General features: G+C 41.6%; 2 protein-coding genes across 5 annotated transcripts; both read left to right on the forward strand.

Moving 5' to 3' along the window:
* The first annotated feature begins 812 nt into the window (after window positions 1-812).
* On the forward strand, window positions 813-11,572 carry EIF5A2 (eukaryotic translation initiation factor 5A2). Of its 3 annotated transcripts, none has more exons than XM_075068397.1 (5): window positions 813-950; window positions 1,529-1,699; window positions 3,774-3,878; window positions 5,688-5,819; window positions 6,676-11,572. In XM_075068397.1, the coding sequence occupies exons 1-5, from the start codon at window positions 849-851 to the stop codon at window positions 6,733-6,735; spliced, it is 570 nt and encodes a 189-aa protein (XP_074924498.1). In that variant the 5' UTR covers window positions 813-848; the 3' UTR covers window positions 6,736-11,572. The 3 variants fall into 3 exon arrangements, with proteins under 3 accessions (XP_074924498.1, XP_074924499.1, XP_032639573.1); XM_075068398.1 differs by having other exon boundaries at window positions 819-950; window positions 1,507-1,699; XM_032783682.2 differs by having other exon boundaries at window positions 830-946; window positions 1,507-1,699.
* A 7,593-nt stretch (window positions 11,573-19,165) lies between these two features.
* RPL22L1 (ribosomal protein L22 like 1) lies at window positions 19,166-23,128 on the forward strand. Of its 2 annotated transcripts, none has more exons than XM_032783684.2 (4): window positions 19,166-19,238; window positions 20,731-20,823; window positions 21,448-21,569; window positions 22,866-23,128. In XM_032783684.2, exons 1-4 carry the CDS (start codon window positions 19,230-19,232, stop codon window positions 23,008-23,010), a joined length of 369 nt encoding a protein of 122 aa, XP_032639575.1. In that variant the 5' UTR covers window positions 19,166-19,229; the 3' UTR covers window positions 23,011-23,128. The 2 variants fall into 2 exon arrangements, with proteins under 2 accessions (XP_032639575.1, XP_074924505.1); XM_075068404.1 differs by lacking the exon at window positions 19,166-19,238 and adding an exon at window positions 19,846-20,074.
* Window positions 23,129-24,284: the final 1,156 nt, after the last annotated feature.

The following is a 24,284-nucleotide window of genomic DNA, read 5'->3' on the forward strand; positions in this document are numbered from 1 at the left end:
TCATGGTGAATGTAGGTGAGTACTGCTTATTATTAATACTAATAGGTTTGAGGACTTCTTGTTGTTTTTAATAATACTAATGATATAATCAGGAAGAGGAGTGGTACAGGGCTGCTAAGGAATAACCCCTTATTTTTTAAATACTTTGGCGACCATACATACCACAGCTCTACAGACTGTGCACCCCTGGCAGGCTGTAAGGGGAGCCGTCCCACCAGGACTTGTGGCACCAAAGGAGGGAAGGCCCTTACAGCAGGGGCGGGCTGCATGGCCTCGCCAGGAGCAGGAGGCACAGTGGGCACCACCCCTAGGGTTCAGGGGCACTGCTACGGTGGATTGGCTCAGTGGCAGCGGCGCCCTCGCCCCCTGCCTACAGCAGGCAAGCACCAAACCGGCCCCTTTACACGCTTTAAAGTGGCCTCGGCAGTAATGGCCGCCAGCGTCACGTGACAAGCTGCTGGTTGGAGAGGGCGGACGAGGTATTGTGACCCAAGCCGCTTTCCATAGTAGGCGAGACGCGGATCATCCCCATATGCCTGTGGGCAAACCTGTTTCCGGTTGGAGAGACGCCCCAAGCGGAAGTGCCGTTGCTTTAAGGCATATGGAGGAGGAGCGGATCGAGGAGGGGGAAAGTTGAACTTTCCGCACCACGTGGTCAGACTCCAACCAATGCTGAGCGGCGGTGAATCGTCACGGTAGGGGCGGGGCGCGGGTGAGCCGGAAGTTTGTGCGCTGAGTCACATGGAAGGGGCGGAGGCACACGGAGCCCCGCCTAACATGACCTCCTGGCGGCCAATGAGAGCTGCGTCCGCGGGTACAAAGCGGAAGGGGTGGGCGGGGGAGTGCGCATGAGGTTTTGCTGTTCTGTCCCGTCTCCCTCCCCCGGCTGCCGTAGCGGTAGAGGCCGGGCGCGTGTGGGCAGCGAGCGACGCTCCGTTTCCAATCGGTGGGTAAGAGCCGGGCTGGGCCTGGCGCGCGCCGCTCCCGGCCGCGGGAGTTGCCGGAGCGGGGTCGGGCCGCCCCACGCTGAGCCGGGTGCCCCGTGGGAGGTTAGGGCCCTTCACCCTCCCCGGGGGGGCTGGGCCCGGCGTAGGGTTCTCGCCCCCCCCTCGCACGGTGTGTGAGGCAGGGCGGCTCTGCCTCCGCGCTCCGGCCGGGCGCTGCAGCGGCGTCGCCACAGGCACGTGGGTAGGGCTGGGTGCCCTGGAGGCCTCCCTCGCGCCGCTGGCCGGCCCGGGGCAGGCGGACCGTGTCCAGTTGAGGGGCTGCCCGGGCAGCCAGCAGCGCGCCGCGCAGCCTGGGCGCAGCTCGGCTCCCTGCGCCGCTCAGCGCGGAGGCAGGACACATGTGCACTGCAACTCAACCCCCGCGGCTGGCCCGGGCTAAGGGGCTGCTTAATTGCTGTGTAACTGCTCGGGTTGCAGCCCGAGCTCTGGGACCTCCCCCCACGTGTGTCTCAGCTGTCTGGCTGCTGGTAAAAAACCGCATCTGCTCCTCATTCTCTAGTGATACCCACTAACGGACCCAGCACACCATGGCTGATGAGATTGACTTCACCACTGGAGATGCGGGTGCTTCCTCCACCTACCCCATGCAATGCTCTGCGCTGCGCAAGAACGGCTTCGTCGTGCTCAAGGGACGTCCTTGCAAAATTGTTGAAATGTCGACCTCTAAGACTGGCAAGCATGGTCATGCCAAGGTAAACAAGACTGACACGCTCTTATACCTTTGCTTTTAGGCTTGATGATCTCCCTCAATTACTTATTTATATAAATGTACATGTATATTAAAAATAAATTATACATACACTGCACAAATCACCTGTCAAATCCTTAGATACATTTCTAGTCTTTCCAGTTATGGAATTATGATGTACATAATACCAGTGTGCCTGTGCCTCAGAGCAAGTTTTTTGTACTGTTCAATCCCAACTCTACAGCAAGTGATAAACAGTGGGGGTAATAGTCAAGACAAGATCCCACTTATGCCTTTTGCTTGAGGAATCTTGAAACTTCCATGGGGATGAACTAGAGTTTATGGACTTGATGGAAGTGCTCTGAGAAGGTAGAGGGATTACAGACTAGCCTTTGCTTAAAGAATGATTTGGAAGATGTTGAGTAATGCATATTACAGCCTACTGTAGACAACTGGAGGTGCCTCTGACATATTAAAGGACTCAATATAACCCATAATAGACTTTTTCCAAATCTTAACTTGGACAAGAATCTAGAATTAAGGTACAATACGGTGTGGAAGAGTCTCCCCTGTCTCCTCCTCCTCCCGTGGCACCCCCCCCTCACTTTCTGAGGCCATCTACATGGCTTGGCTAAGTAGACATAGTTTGCACTAGACCTTGGTATGGCTTCACTTAGATTCTTGTGCCTCTAGCTAACTAGCAATTAACTGATGTGCTGATTTTTGAAGGCTGGTGTAGACACTCCCTTGTCTCTGTTCTAGGTGACAAATACTTGGCTTTTACCATATGCTAACTGAGTGCTTAAGTCTTCACTACACTTTCTACTTTGAAGTAGAAGCCTATGGTATGTCTGTCATCTAAACAATAGAGGCTAATAGCAATTAACTAAAGATACCAAAAAATAAATCTGAGACCCACCCCCACCCTGAGAGCAGTAAGGAGAGGTGTGTGTACCCCGCAAATAAACCCACTCTCTCATGACTCTAAAAAGTTCTGATCGCACCCTCAGGCTTGGTCTACATCTTGTTAGGTTGACTAGCTACATCAGTCAATGCTGTGTGTTGGATTACATATATCAACAGAAAATGTTTTCTGTTGCTGATGCAGGGAGCATATGTGCTATGGTACTACAGCAGTGCTGTGGTAGCTGTGCAGCAGTAGAGGCCATAGTGTAGACATACCTTTGGTTAGTATCTTTCTCTAGAAATTGTTCTTAAAGCTAGTTTTAATATCTTCAGTGCCTACCAGCAGCTAAGATGCCCTGAAATAAGTACCAAAATAAAGAGAAGGGCAGGTAACCATCTTGTTCATTGGGGTCTCTTAGTTAAGTGACCTGGAAACAGCCCAGATTCTGATGTTTAAGAGGGTGGATAGAGAGACCTTAGTTGGAGTTAACAGTTGATGGCGTGGCTTATACCAGAGTTTAGTCTACATTCCATTGTGGTAATACTAGTTCAGCTCAGTCTGGCAATCATGGGAGTCTTAGTATAGACACGTTACAGCACAAATATGTCTAAGGCCATAGCAAAAAGACTTGTGAATAGGTTATTTTGGTGTTGGCAGTACTGGGGAGTTTCTAGAAATGCCCCTAATACTGGGGGAGACAGGCTTAAATCCCATTTCCCTCTCATCTTTCAGGCATGGCCCACGGTAAGGTTTGTAAGTATATATCTATACCAGCACACACTTTGGGCTTGGGAAAAGAGACCTTTTGGCATTGCTATACTAGTTAGGAGTGAAATTGTTTTCACACTCCTAACCAACATAGCCTTAGTCTTAAATCTAGTAATATCACTGTAGAACTGGGATACCAAGGCTCTAATTTTCTTAGTCTGCCTTTGTGACAAATGGTTCAGACAGTCTTCATATGTGACCGGGGGTGGGGTGGAAGGATACAAGCAGACTTTTTCAGGTTATCCATAAACTCTTGGACTAAAATTCTTGTCTCCCTGTCAAGTGGAATTGGTTTGGTGTGTAAACTGAACAAGTAACTCCAACTGTTGCCTTGAACAATGGGCTGCCAGTGACTGATCCTAACTGCAGAAAAACTAATTGCTCTTTACTACTGTTCTTGCAGGTTCATTTGGTTGGTATTGATATATTCACTGGCAAAAAATATGAAGATATCTGCCCATCCACTCATAACATGGATGTTCCAAATATCAAGAGGAATGACTACCAAGTGAGTCTGTTTACTGATGGTGCTATTAGGCAGCTTCCTTACTGTTGCCATAATGACCAATTTAATTTACTTGTTGTAACTGAGCTCTACTCCTGAACTGCATGTCATAATTTTTTAGCTAGCTTAAACTAAAAAAAAGTTGCTTCTCCCACTTCAGACCCTTTTTTCTTTCTCTTCTGAGGATAGTTATTGCTCCCTTATTGAGCATACTAGCAGTGAACTCTAAACTGTTGGCCTGAATTGTGGGATAATACCTTCATTATGCTGTCAGGGAGTACATATGATATGGACTCTATAATGGGGAAAGGAGAATGGTTAGTTATATACCGGAGGATGGGAAAGTGCCTTTACTGCAGGGGCTGGGAAAGACTATCTTGGGTAAGATTTCTGGACTTCCTCAGAGCAGCACATTTACTCTTGGCTGTATCTGATTCTGCCTATTGAACTTCTTTTGAATTGAAATTGACTTGAATCTTTTTAGATGACAGTGCTCCAAAGTCATTCTGATCCTCCTGAACACTACTGAGGAGTGTAGATACAGGGAACTGGTTCACAAATTTCCTTTTAACTTTTTGAAGTGTTAGAAGGATACTGACAAATCAACCAGACTTCAAATCTCTGTCACCTGCCAGTCTACTTTTCACTTCTCCGTAACATAATTAACATCTTAGGATAGTCAAAGTTTCTAGCCTTGTCACTTCTGTTAAGGCTTTTAGTCTGTGTGAAGCAACAGCTGTGAATTCAGAGTGCACTGAGTTAGGGACACTAGAAATTGTCAGCTAACTTGGTACAAATGAAGTCAAAAGGTCGATCACTCTGAAGTAATGAGTTATGGAGAATGGTAGAAAAATATGGTGGAGTTCATGTTAGTCATTAAGTTGATTTCTGTCCAGATGAAATGACATCCTCAATTAGTATTAATTGGCCAACTCAAGGTCACATGGTTAGATTACTAATGCTAAACCTCTTAATCAAGGTGGACTGTTCTTTATTGCCCTGGTGTGCATGTATTCTGCATCCTGTAGTGTACATGTTCTGGATAGTAACAGTTCTTCAGAGCTATTGGTTCTACATAGCAAGTACTAAATCACAATTTTATAGCGCTTGAGCTTCCCACTTGTGTTTTTAGGACTACTGTCCTGGTTCTTTAGCTTCACTTAGACTTCCCTCTAGGAAGTTACAGAGAAGTAATGCCCTCTCTAGATCTGTTATGAAAGTTCATGTAGCCTATGTGATGCACTCTTAAGAGAAATTCCAGCCTTTTGGTGTCCAAAGCTAGTTATTTTCTTAACTAGCTACAGAAAATGGCAGTCAGATTTTCTTCCTGACTCACCTTGTGTGTGCCTTGTACAGCAGCACTTAAGAGCTAGAGTTAAAAACTATTGCAGTGGTTCATTCAGATAAGTGGAATCTGATGATGATTTAGAGAGTATCTCTAAACCACCACAAGTCAGCTTATTTTGTAGTTGTGCTAACATCCAGGACACTATTACCCCTGTGCTTAGTAACATGACCACTGAAAACAAATGTGCAACTTAACTTAGCTTAGCAGAAGCTAATAGTTTTCAATCCCTTCTCTTGAAAGGTCATTTAAAACTGTCAAATGTCTTGATTTGCACTCTGATTAGGCAACAAAATGAACATGACTAATGCAGAATCTGTCTCCAAACTACTGTGATATTGGAAGCAGCAAGTAACAGGATGGCCTAGTTTCAATATTTGATACACTGAACTAATACAAACTAGCAAATCTTGCTGTTCAGACAAATTAGTAGTATGAATGTTCTAAAAACCAACTTCTCCCTGTAGCTGATCTGTATTCAGGATGGCTACCTTTCTCTGCTGACAGAAAGCGGTGATGTTCGTGAGGATCTGAAGCTGCCAGAAGGTGAACTAGGCAAAGAAATAGAGGGGAAATACAATGCCGGTGAAGATGTACAGGTAAGAACAGAAACAATCAAGGTCCCGCTAAAGGGCAAGTTTAAAGGGTGTCTAGACTTTCCATAAGAGTCTGATAAACAATGGTCCTGGTCTTATGCTTCCAAATTCAGATTTTGAGAATACCAGTTTCCCACACTCAAACTCCTTCCTACCAAATTTAGGAGTGTAGCTACTTTGAAATGAACCCTAATAGCCCAGCTCAGGCAATTAACAGTGGTCTCCCTTCTGTGGTTGATAGCTTGCTGGTTCTCACCTCAGGTGCGTTTGCATGTGTCTAGACTCTTTGCTGTTCCACAAACTAGAAATTACAAGCCAAGTTGAGGCCTAGTCTAAACTTCAGTTTTGCTGGCATAGTGGTATGGGCTCAGAACATCGGGGTGGAGGGGGGAATTACACCATTACCCAACAAAGGTGTAAACATAAAAGCTCTAACGGAAATCCATCTTATAGGAATAAAAGCATGCTCTTGCAAGCATAAACTACATCTCCACTAGAAGGGTTTGTCAGTATAGATAGGTCTAGCTGTCTCTAACATCTGCTATGAGAGAAGAACCGAGAGCTGCAAGTCACTAACAGATGACCAAACAGCAGGGCAAAGAAAGGGAGCAGGGCAAAGAAAGGGATGCATAGCCAGAGAGTGATCACCGATGGAATGACCAGGTGTAGAAAACTTTCTGTATTAAGGACAGAGTAAATACATTTCCATGTTTGTAGTTATTGCTGCTTCCTCAATAAGAGGAGGTAGGATAGGAGTCCCTCCAGCGTTAGTTTTCAGTGGGGTACCTTTTATCACATTGTTTTAAGTCTCTTGTGATGAAGTTATCTATACATTTTTAATGTTTCTTTTGTCTTCTAGGTGTCAGTCATGTGTGCAATGAGTGAAGAATATGCTGTAGCCATAAAGCCCTGCAAATAAATGGGATCTCCAGGCTCGAGCAATTGCTCAGGTCCAGACAAACCACAGATCTTAAATTTGGCTCTGATTGTCACCAAAGCTATGGCCTTCACAAGCAACCTCATTTCTTTTTGGATTGTTTCAAAATAGTGCTGGATTCTGGATTAGTGTTGCAGGCTGACTGGCAATTTTCATAATCACTGAGGTTTTTATTCCTTGTGAATTGTGTAACATGCCTGTAGGTTTCAGTTCATGGGTCCAAGAAACCTGATGGTTTCATTCATTAGCAGGTATATTTTATTTGTTTGGGCAAAACATGTTTTTCTGTGTGAACAGACAATGTACAGTATTCAGGGGATTTTAGATAAGATAGTAGATAGTATCTAGGATTATAAGTTAACCTAGAACATAAATAGTATTTAGTTTTTTGCCATAAAATTTAGCTAGAACTGACATAATATAGAATTGTTTTAACTTAAACGTTAATATCTTTTGTATTGGAATTCTCACTGAATTGTGGGTGCTGATCACATTTTAGACCACGAAACTCAAGTGATTAAAAAAATGCCAATTAGCTTGACAAAGTCCTGGTGGCCATGTGCAACTAACTGTATTACCTCTTGTTATAATCTCCCTTTGCCAACTTGTTGGCTTGCTTATTGTAACTTTATAAAATGTCAAAATCTGCCTTTGATGTAGGCAGGCAGTCAGAATGTTGGTTGGATGTTACGTAGCCAGACTAAAGGTGCAAAAATAGGTGGGATTAGATATTAAAGTGACAGACTTTCACTTGAGGCCTTTGTCAGACTTAAAAAATAATAAAAATAGAAAAATGCAGTTCAGTTGCTCTGATTGTATTATCTGAAACTATAAAAAGGAGTGACTTAACTCCACAGGAATCTCTTGCAGTGCTTCCAGTGTTAGGTGTAAATGTTCAGGTTCTAACTACTTTGATTTTGTAGCACAAGGAGTATAGATTTTTGACCACTTTTTTGAAAATGAATTGTAGCATTGGAACTTAAATGCACATATTTTCTTGTATAAAGGAAATCTAACTTCAAATACAAAAATTCGCATTTATAAAAGTAAAATATAGGCCCAGCAGACCCAATATAAAACATAATCATGGCTCAAATATAGGAGTAGTAGTAAGTTACTACATGTAACTGTTCTAGAAATAAACATGGCAGAAGCTACATAGGGTTGCCATCAACACAGCAATTGTTCCTGACTCATTTAAAAATGTGTATTTAGGCATGATTTCGTTAACTTATTAATGGCAAACATGAAAGGCTCTGCAAAACTGATAGAACTAACTTAGCATCTTGTGCTTTCTGTATGGTGTTCTTACCCTTGAATTTCATTCTATTATAAATTTGTTCCCAAACTAATTCATGGCTTAAACGTCAGTCACATTTTCCTATAATGGGGCTTGGCAGAACTAGATTTGTTTTTTGTATTAAACATTTTTATCTTAATCTTTATTTCAGTTGTAGGAAACTTAGGGAGCAGGGTGAGATGTCTACTTAATGACAGATGTTGATTCAAAGTTAATTATAAATCTCTAAAACGCAAATGGCCAACCTCACGTGTCAGAATCTGCAGTTAGATGTCCCTAAACCAAACTAAGTTCTCAAGCAGCATTTTTCTTTCTGTACATTTTGTTTATCAATGTAGACATTTTAGTTGGTTTGAGCATGGTCAAATGGATATTTACTGACAGATTAAAAATCTGTCCTTCCAAGCCTACTTCTAATGAACCGCTTTATAAACTTGCCTGAAGCTTCAATGGTTATTGACTAACTTGGGATGATTTAAATACTTGGAATGCTGCCCTTGCAAAACATAGTGTTCATAATCTCTATCTTTCATTGGCTGCAGGAGCCATGACTTTATGCTACTATACACTGTCTTAAAATAGATTTAACTTAGCAGTAGGAACTCTCCAACTTACTAAAGGGGTTGGAGCAGAGCAACTATCTTATAAGCTGAACTTGTGTATGAAACCTAGTCTACATCATAGTAGACTACAGTGAACCTGAGTGATGAAAAGTAAAACCGACACACTGAAGGTATGCATGTGCCTAGTATACCATGATAGAAGGGGACAAGCATCATGCAGCTCAGGCTAGCAATAAATAGCTACCTAATCCATCTCAAAGCACAATGTACTGTAACTATCCTTACAGCAGTCAAGTATCACTACATATTTCTGCCTTGCTTACAGGGCATTGATTGAACTTCCTAAATAGCACCTTGTTTCGTATGCAACAATAAACTTTTTTTTTTTAAAACAAGGCTCTGCACCCTATTACAGGCTGAAACCTGTGTAAACTATAGTGCTCTCAAGAGCTAAACCTCATACTCTCCTTGTCTTCCTGTACCCTACCAGGAAGTGGGGGGGGGGGGGGGTAGGAGGGAGCAGCAGTGCTTGTTTTATGTTTCAGTATCTCATGGTGTGGGTCAGTAAAAACCAGTGCCTCTGGACCTGGTCTTAAGGGCAAGCTGAGCTGCCTGCAACCAGGTAGGATGTCTAGCACTGACACAACCAAACTAATGCAAGTTCTGGCTGCTATAACTATATGAAAATATAGTTCAAAGGCTGGACAAATTCAACTAGTGTAGCATCTTACTGTGTTAGTACAATTTTAAAGGTCATATATGCAACTAAAACACTTGATGCAATCAGACATTGGATGCAGCTCATCCACAAGCGTGTCCAAAAAGTAGAGGACTAGCTATCTCAAAAGAGTCTCTTCATTGAGAGATTTCTTAAGGCTAGAAGGCAGTTCTACTAACCACTGCCTGCAGTTCTTCAAAATGTAGGTTTGAGATGATAGTACTTCTCCAAGCAAGAGTTTGTTCTGTTGGCTGGTTCTGTAGCAGTCTTGCATATAACCAAATACTTATTGCTTATCCACATTTATACGGCACTTTGATATCTATGAAAGTAACTAACTTTCTCCAGGCAATTCCATATGTATGATGACCTAATAATTAATCTGTTACTAGTATCTTGGAGACTTCATCAGTTCAGTTACAGTATTATGTTTTACTAAACTTAAAACCAATGTTTGAGCCATTTCTTTAATAGCAAGCTATTTCAGCTTACTGTCAATAGTCATATTTACAATAAACCTTAAATTTGCTACTAGTAGCAATTCAAACTGCTGCATCTTCATGAAATCTCTATCAGAAACACCATGAGGGTGAATTTCTTCCCCTCAAAGCTTCACTTTAAAGCAGATCTCATCTATTTATCTGGTTTGTACTACTAGCTTCTAAATTTAAGGGTTTTATTAACTTGCTGCTACCAGAACATGAAAACTGCAAACTCAGCAGCTGCTGCAATTCCCTAAATTAAAAGGTGGAAAACTAGAGGGTGTAGGAAATATTTTCACTTACTGTTACACTTTTATGGCACCAGTCTTTATAGGGTTTTTGTCTTTTTTTTTTTTTAATTCTTTAAATATACTATAGGCTGTTTTTTTGCCTCGAGCGTTGGTAAATATTATTTAACAACTTAAATGGACCCTTTTTAATTTTTGCTTGATATGGTTGCTTTTCAATTAGACTATTGCCAATTGAGCCATGATTTGAATGCTTTGTTCTCAGGGCTGAAGTTCATTATTTTAACAGTAACTGCTTGCAAGTCTCTTACAGGGTTTTTCTGATCCATAGTAGCCTGTAGCTTTCCCAAGATGGTGCACGGTCTATATAGTCTCAGAATACTGTATTCTACATAATCTGTAAAAGAATCACATTTGGGACTAGGTCCAACTATTGTAGTGAGTAGGTTTACTGAAGTCAAGCATGTTAAAATATGGGCTTCAAAATTCAATAAAACACTTTGTTGAATAATTAGAATATAGTTTGTTACAAGAATTCAGGTTTGGAAAAGAAGATTCAGTATGTCCTCACTACTAAGGCTGTTAGGTATCGCATTGAATTTTATGTATCAAGACAATTTTAATGAAGGTATAAATTTTAAAATGAATATATTATGCTGAGCATATGGTGGAATTTTAGTTTTGCACAGTCCATTTAGAGCTTCTTGGGTCTCATTTTAACATCTGTAGTCTAACCCTAAATTGTTTGGCTTTTGAGGGTGATTCTGTATTGTGGTAAATAACCAGTGTAAACTTAGAAACTCTCTTGTTTAGTTTAAATGCTTGCTGCATATTGCTGTAAAATAAATGATACCCCATTATTCTCAAATTATTCTAATTATAAACATATCGAGTACTAGTCAATGTATTTTTTTAAAAAGGGAGAGGGAAGAGAAGAGGTTTTACTTACTGTATTTATGCAATGACATTTTACTAATGATAGCAAAAAGAAAACACCCTGTAAGTTATTGTATCTAGTCTTTAGGGATAAGTGAGCAAATAATCAGTAGGTCTATCAGCTGGAAGGATTCAAATATTTATATATTGTAGAATACATATTTAAAGTCACAAAACCAACAACTTGAAAGGTATAACTGTACATCCTTCATTTGTGTAATAGTGAAGCTCTCAGTTACTAAGAGTAAGGGAAGTTTGTTTGGTTTACAAAAGATGATTGAAAGAAGACCCTTTAACATTTAGATGATGATGAAGCTGGCCAAATGCTTATATGAAATGTTTGCACATTTGACTTTTAGTTACAGCAAGGGCGATAGTGGAAGCTAAACTTAAGGTCCAGTCTTGAAGTACCTTTTATTTTTATTCACTGCCTTTAGCAATACATTTGTTCATTCTATGTGAAAAACATTTATCTTTTTTTTTAAACTAGAAGGGCCTCAAAGTTGTATTGGGGGTGGGTGGAAGTGCTGACTTTCTTGTCAAAAGAAATAAAATCAAACTCTAACATTTTATAGTGACTGTTTCTTGACATGTTGTGTATATTGTAAATTTCTCCAAGAACAAAGAAATACCTTAGTGATGGGCATGATATAAGAACTTGACTTCATCAGGAACTACTATTAGTATGTGAATAAGTAAAAAGCTTTGCTGATGTTGGAAAAATACTTTCCTCACAAACTGTATGATAGTTTTAGAAAGAACGGTGATGGCTCTCTGGATGCTGCAATCATGCTCCTTATAGATTTGTTTCCTCCAATTAGGAGAGAAGCAAGGTTTTACTAATCCATTGCTTCTAACATAACAGACAAATAGGGTGACATGCTGCACAGAGGCATCATAAGAATGGTGGTACTTAGTTAGATCAGTGGCCAGTGCCAGGTTCTTCAGAGCAAATGAACAGGTAATCATCAAGTGATCCATCTGTCCATTCCCGGCTTCTGGCAAACAGGCTAGGACTACCAGCCTGGCTAATAGCAATTGAGGGACCTATCATCCATGAACTTATCTAGTTGTTTTTTTTGAGTCTTGTTATAGTCTTGGCCTTCACAACATCCTCTAGCAAAGAGTTCCAAAGGTTGACTGTGCATAGTATGAAGAAATTCTTTTTTTTTGTTTTAAACTTGCTGCCTATTAATAAAGGGTTGATAACACATTTTCTCCACACAAGGCATGATTTCATAGATCTCTATCCTATACCCCCTTACTTGTCTCTTCCAACCTGAAAAGTCCCAGGGCACATCTATACTAGCTGCTGGATTGGCAGGTAGTGTTCAGTGTATTGGGGATTGATTTATCGTGTCTTCTCTGGATGTGATAAATCGATTGGCTAATCAATGCCTGTACTCCACCTCAGCAGGAGGTGTAAGTGGAGTCAGTGGGGGAGCTGTGGCAGCCAACTTGCCACCGTGAGGATGGCCAGGTAAGTCGAACTAAGATATGCAACTTCGACTTCAGCTACGCAAATAGCGTAGCTAAAGTATCTTAGTTCAAACCCCCCTTCTAGTGTAGCCCAGGCATAAGTAGTATTAATCTCTCCTCACATGGAAGCTGTTCCATACCCCTCATCATTTTTGTTGTCTTTTTCCATTTCCAATTCCAATATATCTTTTTCTTGAGAGGGGGTGAATACTCTGCGTGGAGTATTCAAGATGTGGGTGTATCATGGATGTATATAGAGGTAATATATTGTCTTATTATCGATCTCTTTCTTAGTGATTCCCAACCTTCTGTTTAGCTTTTTTGACTGCTGCTGCACATTGAGGGGATATTTTTGGAGAGAGAGCTATCCACACTGACGTAGATCTTTCTTGAGTAGTAAGAGCTAATTTAGACCCTATCCTTTTATATGGACAGTTGGGATTAGGTTTTCCAACATGCATTACTTTACATTTATCAAAATTCAATTTCATCTGTCATTTTGTTGCCCAGTCACCCAGTTTTGTGAGATCCCTTTGTAACTCTTCGAAGTGTGCATTGGATTTAACTATCTTTGGTAGTTCTGTATCATCTGCAAATTTTGCCACCTCACTGTTTACCCTTTTTTCCAGATCATTTAGGAATATATTGAATAATACTGGTTAGGGCTGCCACTCCTCCAGGACTGGCCTGGAGTCTCCAGCCTTAAAATTAATCTTTAATTAAAGATTGTCATGTGATGAAATCTCCAGGAATATAGCTAACCAAAATTGACAACCTTACTACTGCTCCCAGTACAGACCCATGGGGGACACCATTATTTATCTCTGTAGTCTGAAAACTGGCTGGCTGTTCCTACCCTTTGTTTCCTATCTTTTTAAATCTAGGTCTGATCCATGAGAGGGCCTTCCTTTTTATCCCAGGACCGTTTACTTTGCTTAAGAGGTACACTGTCCAGTGGATCACCCTTGTCTACATGCTCATTGACCATCACCACCACCCTCGTTATCAGTTTCTAGAAATCTAGAACATTCTTTTCCAAGTTCTCTGAGCTGTTCCAGCACAGACAGCAAGATTGTAAAGATGCTCCTAGACTCACTTTGCTGGCAAGGGAAATTGATAGCACTCTGCTAATTTCTGACATGTTCATAATGCTTTCAGTGTGAATTGGGACTATGCAACTTCCTCTCTTAAGTGAGTCCTGTACTGAGAGCTGATGAGAGGGAGAGGCAATTGTACTGGGCCCTTGAGCACAGGGGGAGCCTCAAAATGTCAACGTAAATAAAGTGAAATGTGAGGAGGGGGGGGCTCCACTGAACATGATGTACTAGGGCCCCAAATTTCTCTTGATGGGCCTGCTTATGTTTCTTATTGTTTTGAAGATACAACTGACTGTCATAGCTCACCATAGGCATAGAAATTGTGTATTAAACTTATTGTATAAATCTCAATGGATTAACTCAACACAACTTGGGCTAAAATTTTCAAGCATATTGTCCTATTGAAAGCCCATGTAATTTAGGCACATCAGTGTGGGATTCATAAGAGGGATTTAGGCACTGCAGCACTTAACTTTTCAGCCCCCTGCCACCAAATGGAATTTACATCCCCAAGTTATGCATCAGAGCTCCCTATACAATGCCTCAGGAGAGTGAGGTGCTTAAAAAAGGAAGCATGTTACATGGGGAGTTGCCCAAGTTAGCCAGTAGAAAATGCTGAGGAGAAAGGTAGAGTCTAAGCCCCACCCCTCAAATGACTTAAGCACCAACTATGGGCTAAAGGGAGGTGCCTTTCTACCCTTCAGATTCACTGCCATGAACCCTCTCTTGAAGTTAGGTGCCTAAAGCAGGTCAGTCTTTTCTCAAGAAAAAATGAGGTGCAACCTATATCCAGTAGCCCTGTGGTTAGAACACTCACGCAGGATATGGGAGCTGTGAGTGCAAATTCCCATTTGCCTGAGTCGCAGGGAATTGACTGCAGGTCCACCACTGCCTGGATGAGTGCCCTAACCATGGAGAAGATGTCTTGTGCTTGAATGAAAATTCACAAGTAAGACTTCCTTTTTTAAATTAATAGTGTGCTTGGAGCCTATGTGTGGATATGTTTTATGTTTCTAAATAGAAAAAAAATATGTGGCACTAACTCTTGTACACATTTTAAGTGTTAGTTACACCACAGAGACTGTAATGACTGTATCTGGTATTACTTATTTTTAAATTGGTCATATGGCTATCATATAGTCACTTGGCTTTTAGACATGAAATTGTATAGAATCTCTCACCACCCTATGTGAAATTTTGTGGTCATTGATGAGGACTCAAAATGAACTTTCAAGTTGTGAAGTACTTGCTGCCTCTTGTGTATGTATGACAGATACGGCAGTTTCCTGCACTGTCTTTGGGAGCTCAGACTGTATTAAGTTAATGTATCATTGCAGGTCAGGGATCGTATGTAATTCTATGGGGGAAGGTGACCACTGCTCCTCTAGGAACTCAGAGTAATGGTGGATAATTAGGCAAATTCATTCCAGTTGTAACACCTCTAGAAAAATAACACCATTGGGAAAAAATCCTAGACAGGAGGGCCAGAGGCTCATATCTCTACCCAAGTCACATGATGGTTGAGGAGCTGGGAGCCTACAGCCTCAAGGGACCACAGAGGGGACATACAGATGCAGTACTGAACTGTGGCAGTAGTTACACAAATCGTTTTGTTGTGTGGTGTTTTTCTTTGAGTTCTGAGTCTATTATTCTAAGAATTGTGTAGGTGCATAAGTGAGCCAGCTTCAGCTGTCTTGCTCATTAGGTGCGCTGAGAATCAGGCCCCCAGCATTTGATGAGGATGCCTCAGCTGATGTACATGTGGGCATAGGCATAGCAGTGACAATAGGCTGTTTCTTTTTACAAATCTGGCTGTACAGCTGTGACATCACCCCATATTTTTAATAGAAATATTGTTATAGTATGATTACAGCATAACTGTGATATGTTTTGTGCAATATAAGGTATGTGAGGTATCACTGGAAAGGTTATGATTTACTGACTATGATTATTCTATTTGTATGCATGTATCATTTCTGTATCTGTAGTCAAGAACATTGACTATGTATCAATTACAAGTGGGTTTACGCCTGGGGAATGCCCAACAGATAGAATGCAATCAGTCTGGATGAGCCATTATAGAGAACAATATATCTTAGAAGATGTTTATCACCTTCCTGGAAAGCCTTCCTGTGGACACTGTAAATAAACTTTTGACTCATGGCTGCTTTGACACTGCAGGGTCATGTGATCCTGTCACGTGGTACTGGACTCCATGATAGAACACCAGTATTTTTCCAGGGGGACAGGGGGAAACCAGGGAACCACACTGAGAAATAAAGGGTTCCCGCCATATGTAAAACCTATATAAGGCAGGGTAGTGACTTAATCAGGGTTGGTTCTTCACTGAATCCCCGCCCAAGGTGACTGCTGGAAATATCTAAGGCCACGTCTAGACTACGCGCCGTATTGGCGCGTTAAAATCGATTGCTCGGGGATCGATATATCGCGTCTAATCTAGACGGGATATATCGATCCCTGAGCATGCTTATATCCATTCCGGAACTCCACCAACCCCAACGGAGTTCCGGAATCGACATGGCGAGCCGCGGACATCGATCCCGCGCGGTGAGGACGGGTGAGTAAATCGATTTTAGATATTCGACTTCAGCTACGTTATTCACGTAGTTGAAATTGCGTATCTAAAATCGATTTTACCCCGTAGTGTAGACCAGCGCTAAGAAGCAAAGGTGGGGGAGGACTGAGCCCAGGCTGGGAAGGTGCCTGGCCTGTGAAAAAGTATGTGGAGTTTTAAGCTGCAAGCAAGAGCATCTTGCCTACAAGAACCTCTGCAATCTGCCTAAAACAACATTTAGGGTGAGAAACTACTACTTGTAACCAGTTTTTTAGTATCTTAAGCTTAATTAAGTTTTTGTTTATTTTGCTGGGTAATCTGCTTTTATCTGTGCTATCCCTTATAATCACTTAAAATCTATATCTTTTGTAGCTAATAAACTTTTTTGTTTTCTCTAAAACCAGTTTGTGGAATTCATAACTGGGGAGGGGAGGCAAAAAGCTGGGCATATCTTTCTCTACATTGAGGGAGGGAGCGAATTTCACTCACTTATGCTGTACGGTTCTCTGTGCAGCGCAAGATGATATTTTGGGTTTGCACTTTAGAGATGGGTGTGCACTTGAGTACTGGGTGTGTCCCTACCTGTGTGTGCTGGAGGAGGCTTGAGGGCCTGGCTCAGCAGGATAAGGTATGAGAGCCCAGGCTGATGGAACAGGTGGGCTCAGTGGTACCCTAGTATATCAGGTGGCACCCTGGAGTGGAGGGATAACCCATCACTATAGCCACTTGATATATGCTGTCCCAAATATTGCCAACAGGTTTTTCCAGATCATAATTATGAAGGAGGAAGTTGGAAGGATAATAAAAGGACAATTTTCTAGTACATTGGGAGGCGCAGGAAGAAACTAAACTTAGTGGCCATTCAGAGGTGAATGGAGGGGAAACTTGGACTTGGTGGGAAGGAACATAAAGATACAGCAGCAATCAAGATATAATCCTGACTTTTGTGGGGCCAGGAAAGAACTGTTGGGGATCAGGGGTGGGCTCCTGTCATTACAGTGTGTAAAAATGAGGAATAATTTAAAGCAACATGTAGACCAGGGGTAGGCAACCTAGGCATGTGTGCCAAGGGCGGCATGAGAGCTGATTTTCAGTGGCACTCACAAAGCCCAGATCCTGGCCACTGGTCTGGGGGGCTCTGCATTTTAATTTTAAATGAAGCTTTTTAAACATTTTAAAAAACTTATTTACTTTGCATACAACAATAGTTTACTTATATATTATAGGCTTATAGAAAGAGACCTTGTAAAAATGTATTACTGTCCTGCTAAACTTAAATCAGAGTGAATAAATGAAGACTCGGCACACCACTTCTGAAAGGTGGCCAACCCCTGATGCAGACATTAACTTTTAGTAGCTGAAAGCCTGTACTAGCCTGTCACTAGCCTGTCACAGGAGTAATTCATAAAGTTATGTTTGCGTAAAGTAAAAAATGTCTAAGACCTTAAGGGTTGGACAGTGACAGACCACAAAACCTGGTAATGATTGAACCTGGTGATACTCTAAGAAGAGCTCTCAACCATGCTTGTAGCTGGTTCCATTGCTTCACACTGACTACAGTTAATTCTAAGCTCCAGAGTGACATACAGAGTCAGGTTCCTGGAATATTATGATATTTAGAAATATCTTATGATATATAGAGAAATGGGGAATTTGTGTTGCCACTTTGTGACCATATAGGGGTTGTTCCCAGCCTAAGTGTGGTCCAATGGCCCTTTGTCCTGCTGCAACAGTCCCTTAGTGCTAATGTATTTGAAACTGATACAGATTTTCTGATCCCTGTATGCAGGCATGATCTCTTCTACCACCATGTAAGGGGAACACCAACCTATGGCAAAGTTGACTGAATTTCCATATTTTGTCATTCCACAGCCTCCCCCATTTCTAGTTGTGTGTCTCTGTCTCACCTTCTGCCTTCTTGTTCTGTTTTCTATTGCCAATTGTCCTTATGTTCCCACTGTGCTGATGTCCTGACTCACTCATTACTTTGATCTTAAACCTTTTGTATTGACAGCAAGTCATCACTTTGCATGGATTTGTCAGCAAGAGGGTGACTATATGTTACAACGAGTGTGAAAGATGGTTCTGGGGAGTTGAGCATGAGAAAGAAAAAGTTTCACCACTTCAAGGAGTAGAAGTTTTCAGGATTAGACCTGTCATTATAGTTTATTGAGAGTGTTATGCTGGCTGCCAAAGGCATACAGTCCAGGAAAATGATTTGTAGAGTGAGCGCTGCATAGGAGCTGCTAACACCACAAAGCCCTCTACCTTTGTGGAGTCTCATTGAAATCAATGGGATTGCTGTAAAGGTGCTAGGGTTTGTGTTAACATAGCCTAATGCATGGTAAGGCCCATAGTTTGCCTGGGCCAAGAAAATCAATGTCAGTGCTGGCTCAAAGTGGGACTGCTTCAACATTTTCAGTCAATACAATTTGCAGTTGCAGGGCAGAGGGCACAAGCATGGGTGCCGATGATTCCTCCCCCCTTCAGCAACGTAGACCCCAGTCCTGCACAGAGCTCTGCCTGGCTTTAGGGGTACACCTGGGCAAAGCTTATTGCAGGCGTGGGACCCTTAAATAACATTTTGAAAAACTGCCCCAAGGTTTTGTTTTAGGTTGGAGAGATTTGCCTTAATAGTTCAAATATTTTTTCCTTTTTGAAAAGCCTTTTCTTCCCTTCATTTTTAACGCTTTGGCACGTAAGCATTTCTGGTGCAATCCTGGGGTTTGTTTTGCTGTTGTTGCTTTAATCGTGTTTCTTGAAAGTTGCAAAAAAACCCCAGCAATCCCCAACCTCTCACCCCTGCTCCTGTTCTATGGGACACAAACAAGCAGGAACGCAACTCTCCCCTCCCCCCTAGCGCAGCATGGCACAGCCAAGGGAGCGCACCGCGATAGACCCCGAGGACTGCCCACGCCCCGCCCCCTCGCAGGCTGTGACGCAACAGCCACGCCACATTCGGTCGCGTCTCTCTCCTTTGCGCCGCACGCTCCTGCGTGATGACATCACACCACGATACTGATAAAAACCCCGCGCGGCGGCGGCTTCCGCCTTTTGAGAGGCTTGAGCGCTGGTGAGATGGCGCCGGTGAGTGAGCGGGACGGGCGCGTGGTCCCCCGGCGGCTGCGGGAGGGTTAGGCAAGCCCGGTACCGCTGCGCCGGCCCCTGCTGGCCGCCGGCTCCCTTCAAGGGGAGGGGCGGGTCTGCGCCAGCCTGTCCCTGCGGGCCGGGGTGGTTGATGGCTCCCGTGGGCCTTGGTCCCGCTTCAGTGCAGCCGGACAGGTCCTGCCCCCTTGCGTTAAGGCTGACACTGTCCCGAGGCGAAACACTGAGGGCGGGGGGACAAGGGCCGTGGCTGGGGGGTTATAAAGCGGGTAGCCCATGGGTGTAGAACCCAGGACTGCAGAGCTCGCGCGATAACCGTGGGCTAAACTCTTAACTGCGCCCGTGCCTCAGTTTCCCCAAAGTCGAGCTAACGCCTCACTGCCTTGCCGAGGTGGTTATTAGCCTAGCAAAGTGCGTTGTCTTCTTGAGGTGAAAGGCACCATGTAAATGCACAGCCCGTTCAAACTGAGTCTTTCAGTAGCGTGACTCGGACCCTGTGAAATCTCAGCTATGCATTGACTGCTGTGTGCGCAGGCTATTTTCAGACATGAGTGCTTAGCTAGGCACATAAATCCATATTGAAGCACCTTAGTACAAGTGGCCCGCTTTTTTTTCAGAGGTGCTGAAGACTCCCTGGTCCTATTCATTTGAATGGAGCTGGGGGTGCTCAGTACTTCTGAAAATCTTCCATGGCGTCATCTTTTTTGGTTAGCATTTTCAAACATGGGTGCCTAAAGTCTCCATCCTCTGAGCGTGTTTTGTTGCTGTACTGTCTGTCCATTTTGGGAGTTGGCCAAGTTGACTTTAATGCTAATTTGGTAAGAGTTTTCAGTACTTATAGTAAGTAGTCTGGTAATGAGAAGTCCTATAACTGATATGATCTATAGAATAAGAAACTAAGGCCTACAACAAGAAGGCTTTGCTAGTATAATTACACCAGTATAGTTAAACTCTTATATTTGTATAAAAGTACTTGGGCTGGCATGAGCTATACTAGTTAAAGTGCATTTACACAGGTGAAACTGCAACTACAGTAGGGCTTTTACCAGCATAGTTATGTTAGTCTGTATCCACAGAAACAACAAGGAGTTTGGTGGCACTTTAGAGACTAACAGATTTATTTGGGCAAATAAATCTGTTAGTCTTTAAGGTGCCACCGAACTCCCGTTGTTTCAGTAAAACATGAAACTCCCTGTCTGACATAACAATGCAATAAAATGTATAAGTTTAGCCCAGACTTTAGAAGCCAATGTAATCAGCTCTTTGTCCAGGAGGTGTCAGGCAATTATGTGGCCTACTCCTTGCAAGAGACAGTGAATGAGTCCATTTAATGATAGTATAAATAAACTAACAAACAGGATTCTGTTTTCATGCAGATGTCCCTGGTAGTAGTAGGGTTTTGCTTTTTGTTTTGTTTTTTTTAAAGTGTGTGGGAGGGAGTGATACGTAATAACTAGTTGACTTATTTTTAAAGCAAAAAGACAGAAAGTCAAAAAAATCAGCTTGGAAGTTTAGCCTTGACCTAACCCATCCTGTAGAAGATGGAATATTTGATTCTGGAAATTTTGTAAGTAGCTTTATTATTCATATTCTTAATGAACAACTTTATAATATGTTTAAGTATATATGGAGATCAGACCACAGCTTAATTTAATTTAATTTTTTTTTAATAATTGGAGATAACCTCTCTCCTAGAACTGGAAGGGACCTTGAAAGGTCATCGAATCCAGCCCCCTGCCTTCATTAGCAGGACCAAGTACTGATTTTTGCCCCAGAGCTCTAAGTGGACCCCTCAAGGATTGAACTCACAACCCTGGGTTTAGCAGGCCAATGCTCAAGCCACTGAGCTGTCCCTCCCCTCCCCAGTTGACAAAGTATATTAATTATAAGTTTACAAATGTAAATTATCAGTATAGTTTTATCTTTTAAATGTTTGTTAAAAAGGCTTGAATTTTCAATCAAAAGTATGGAACATCTTTTATAGAGAAGAAATTTTATTAATTACATTAAAAGTGTTGAAGATTGTTAGAGGTTGTTTCAGTTGCTTACAGCAAGATTTTACTGTGATATGTACATAACATATACAGTACATTTGGATTTTTCACACGTGCTATCTGGCTAGGGTCCCTTCCCTAGTGCATACCTAGGGCACCATTCCCTAGTGTTCTTTTTTCCTCTTTTATTGAAATAGGAACAGTTCCTAAAGGAGAAGGTTAAGGTCAATGGAAAAACTGGAAACCTGGGGAACGTAGTTCACATTGAACGCTTTAAGAACAAGATCACAGTCATATCTGAGAAGCAGTTCTCTAAAAGGTGGGCATAGTTTTTATCTATAAGGTGGTTGTTGATTTGCTTGTCCATTTATACATATTATGGTTCAATTGATTCTGAATTATGATTAGATGGACAGGATATAATTTAATTCTGATATGATCTAGTGTAAAATAGTGTAATAGCTAATTTTCTTAACATGTAAATATTAGTGACTTAAGCCAGGCCTACACACAGTTTTTATATCAATTTAACTTATGCTTAGCCATGTGATGTGTTTTTGTACAGAAATAATTAAATCAGTATACTCCTTGTGTGAACTGAGGCTATGTCGACACTACAAACTTTACAGAGGCACAGCTGTGCCCCTGTAAGGTCTCCCATGTAGTCACTCTATGCTGACGGGAGAGAGCTCTCCCATTGGCATAATTAAACCACCCCAGCAAGCGGTATAATTAAACCGCACCCGACTGACAAAAAGGCTTGCGTAGACATAGTCATGGTGTTTGATATAGTTGCCTTATACGGGGTTAGCTTATTCTCCATAATTTAGGGGAATATGCTGTATCACAGGGGTCAGCAAACTTTCAGAAGTGGTGTGCCGAGTCTTCATTTATTCACTCTAATTTAAGGTTTCATGTGCCAGTAATACATTTTAATGTTTTTAGAAGGTCTCTTTCTATAAGTCTATAATATATAACTAAACTATTGTATGCAAAGTAAATAGGGTTTTTAAAATGTTTAAGAAGCTTCATTTAAAATTAAATTAAAATGAAGAGCCCCCCCGGCCCGGTGGCCAGGACCCGGGGAGTGTGAGTGCCACTGAAAATCAGGTCATGTGCCACCTTTGGCACGCATACCATAGGTTGACTACGCCTGCTGTATCAGAATAAGCACCTTTATATTGTATCCACACTGGGGAATTTGTGGGGGATTGTACCCCCTTAACAGTTAAGGATTACAGTTTGTGTGTGTGTGTAGATAAGCTTTTAGGATGGGGAGAATACTAAACTAAGTGTGCCAGTGTCAGTTTCTAGTGCTTTGACATCACTGTCTTCACTGCCATAGCACAGTGTGATAGTGAAGTATAGCATACTGCAAACATTTGATACTTCAGGAATGAAATTCTGCATATGAAGTAATTAATATACATGTAATCTATTTTAGTTTCTGAACAGGCGTGTTAGGCATGGTGACCTTTTGAAATATTCAGTGTCTACTAAAAACTGCAATTTTTGTATTGGTTACATTCATAAAATTGAATCCTGATTGTCACACAGAAGACAGCAATAAGAAGTCTTATGAGAGAATGTTAATTGATAGTTACTTTTTTTAAAGGTATCTGAAATACCTCACAAAGAAATATCTCAAGAAGAACAATCTTCGTGACTGGCTTCGTGTGGTCGCATCTGATAAGGAGACATATGAGCTGCGCTACTTCCAAATCAGTCAAGATGAGGAAGGATCAGAGTCTGAGGAATAAATGAAGCTTTTACTGAAAGCTTTATGCTCTTAAACAGCGTACAAAAGACTAAACATCTATTTATGAAAGCACTTTAACTTATTGGTGAATAAAGGTTTTGTACACTGTTTCAAAAAAAGTTCCTGCTGAAGTGTGGTCAGTGTCAGCTTAGTAACCTTTCTTGCACTTTCATTCACAGTAAAAGGCCAGTGTAGAGACTTGTACTTTGTTTGCAGTTCTCTTTCATCAGGATAAATCAGGAGTAACTTATGAAGTCAGTGGCGTTCCAGTGGTGTAGTAAAGCTAATGAAAGAGAGGAAAATTGGGCACTTTGCGCTTGTATTTACATTAAATTTGCATACATTCAGAACACATACTCACATTTGGGTTTTGGCATGCACATTCTTATAGGACTTCTTGTGACTCTAGAAGGCCCTTGACCACTATATTGTTTTAACACTATATTGTTCAAATTAGGTAAAATAAGGGTTGAAGGTGTAATGTACGTATATAATTATCAAAGAAAAGCAAGATTTTGATGATGCTCAAGAATGTGATCTGCTTATATACAGAAAATAACGAGTAAAGTGCCATGGGCTAACATGTAGCTTATATCCCTAAATTAGAATACAAATAGCAAATAAATGTCATTTATTTTCAGTTATCACCAAGTTTTCTAGTTTAATCCCCACTACTGGAGTATTTTAAAAACTAAAATAAGGAATAAATATTTAGTTTTATTTCTCCAGTGACATAAAATCAGAGTCCCTATTGATAGTCACATTTAAAACGTTGCATCTTGCCCTCTTTTTGTACTTTTTGAGTTTAGAATTTCTTCTTCTAATCCCGACTTTAATTTTTTTGCTCAGTTGGCTGACTAGCAGTTCTGTATTTAAAATCAAAGGATCCCACACCGAGGATGAAATAATTCAAACTTTAAAATATCAGAATAAAATGGATTAGGGACTATGCAATTATTTTCTTCATATAAGCAAGATCTAACTGGGGGTATCTTACAGAGCAGCATACACCTCTACCCCCATACAACACTACCTGATACAACACGAATTCGGATGTAATTCGGTAAAGCAGTGCTACGGGGGTGCGGGGCTGCACACTCCTGCAGATCAAAGCAAGTTTGATATAACGCAGTTTCACCTATAACGCAGTAAGATTTTTTGGCTCCCGAGGACAGTGTTATATCGGGATAGAGATGTACTTAATGCCTGTCCTAAAAAGTGTGTGGTCTAAGGACCAAATTCTAGTTTCATTGAAAGGAATTTTGCCAAAGCCAG

Source organism: Chelonoidis abingdonii, chromosome 8, assembly GCF_003597395.2.
Source record: "Chelonoidis abingdonii isolate Lonesome George chromosome 8, CheloAbing_2.0, whole genome shotgun sequence".
NCBI lineage: Eukaryota > Metazoa > Chordata > Testudines > Testudinidae > Chelonoidis > Chelonoidis abingdonii.

Coding starts and splice junctions, on each gene's coding strand:
- RPL22L1 (XM_075068404.1), top strand. CDS start 19,946: ATGGCGTCATCTTTTTTGGTTAGCATTTTCAAACATGGGTGCCTAAAG. Junction 20,824..21,447: donor TATTTGATTCTGGAAATTTT/GTAAGTAGCTTT, acceptor TTATTGAAATAG/GAACAGTTCCTAAAGGAGAA. Junction 21,570..22,865: donor GAGAAGCAGTTCTCTAAAAG/GTGGGCATAGTT, acceptor CTTTTTTTAAAG/GTATCTGAAATACCTCACAA.
- EIF5A2 (XM_075068397.1), top strand. CDS start 849: ATGAGGTTTTGCTGTTCTGTCCCGTCTCCCTCCCCCGGCTGCCGTAGC. Junction 1,700..3,773: donor GCAAGCATGGTCATGCCAAG/GTAAACAAGACT, acceptor CTGTTCTTGCAG/GTTCATTTGGTTGGTATTGA. Junction 5,820..6,675: donor ATGCCGGTGAAGATGTACAG/GTAAGAACAGAA, acceptor TTTGTCTTCTAG/GTGTCAGTCATGTGTGCAAT.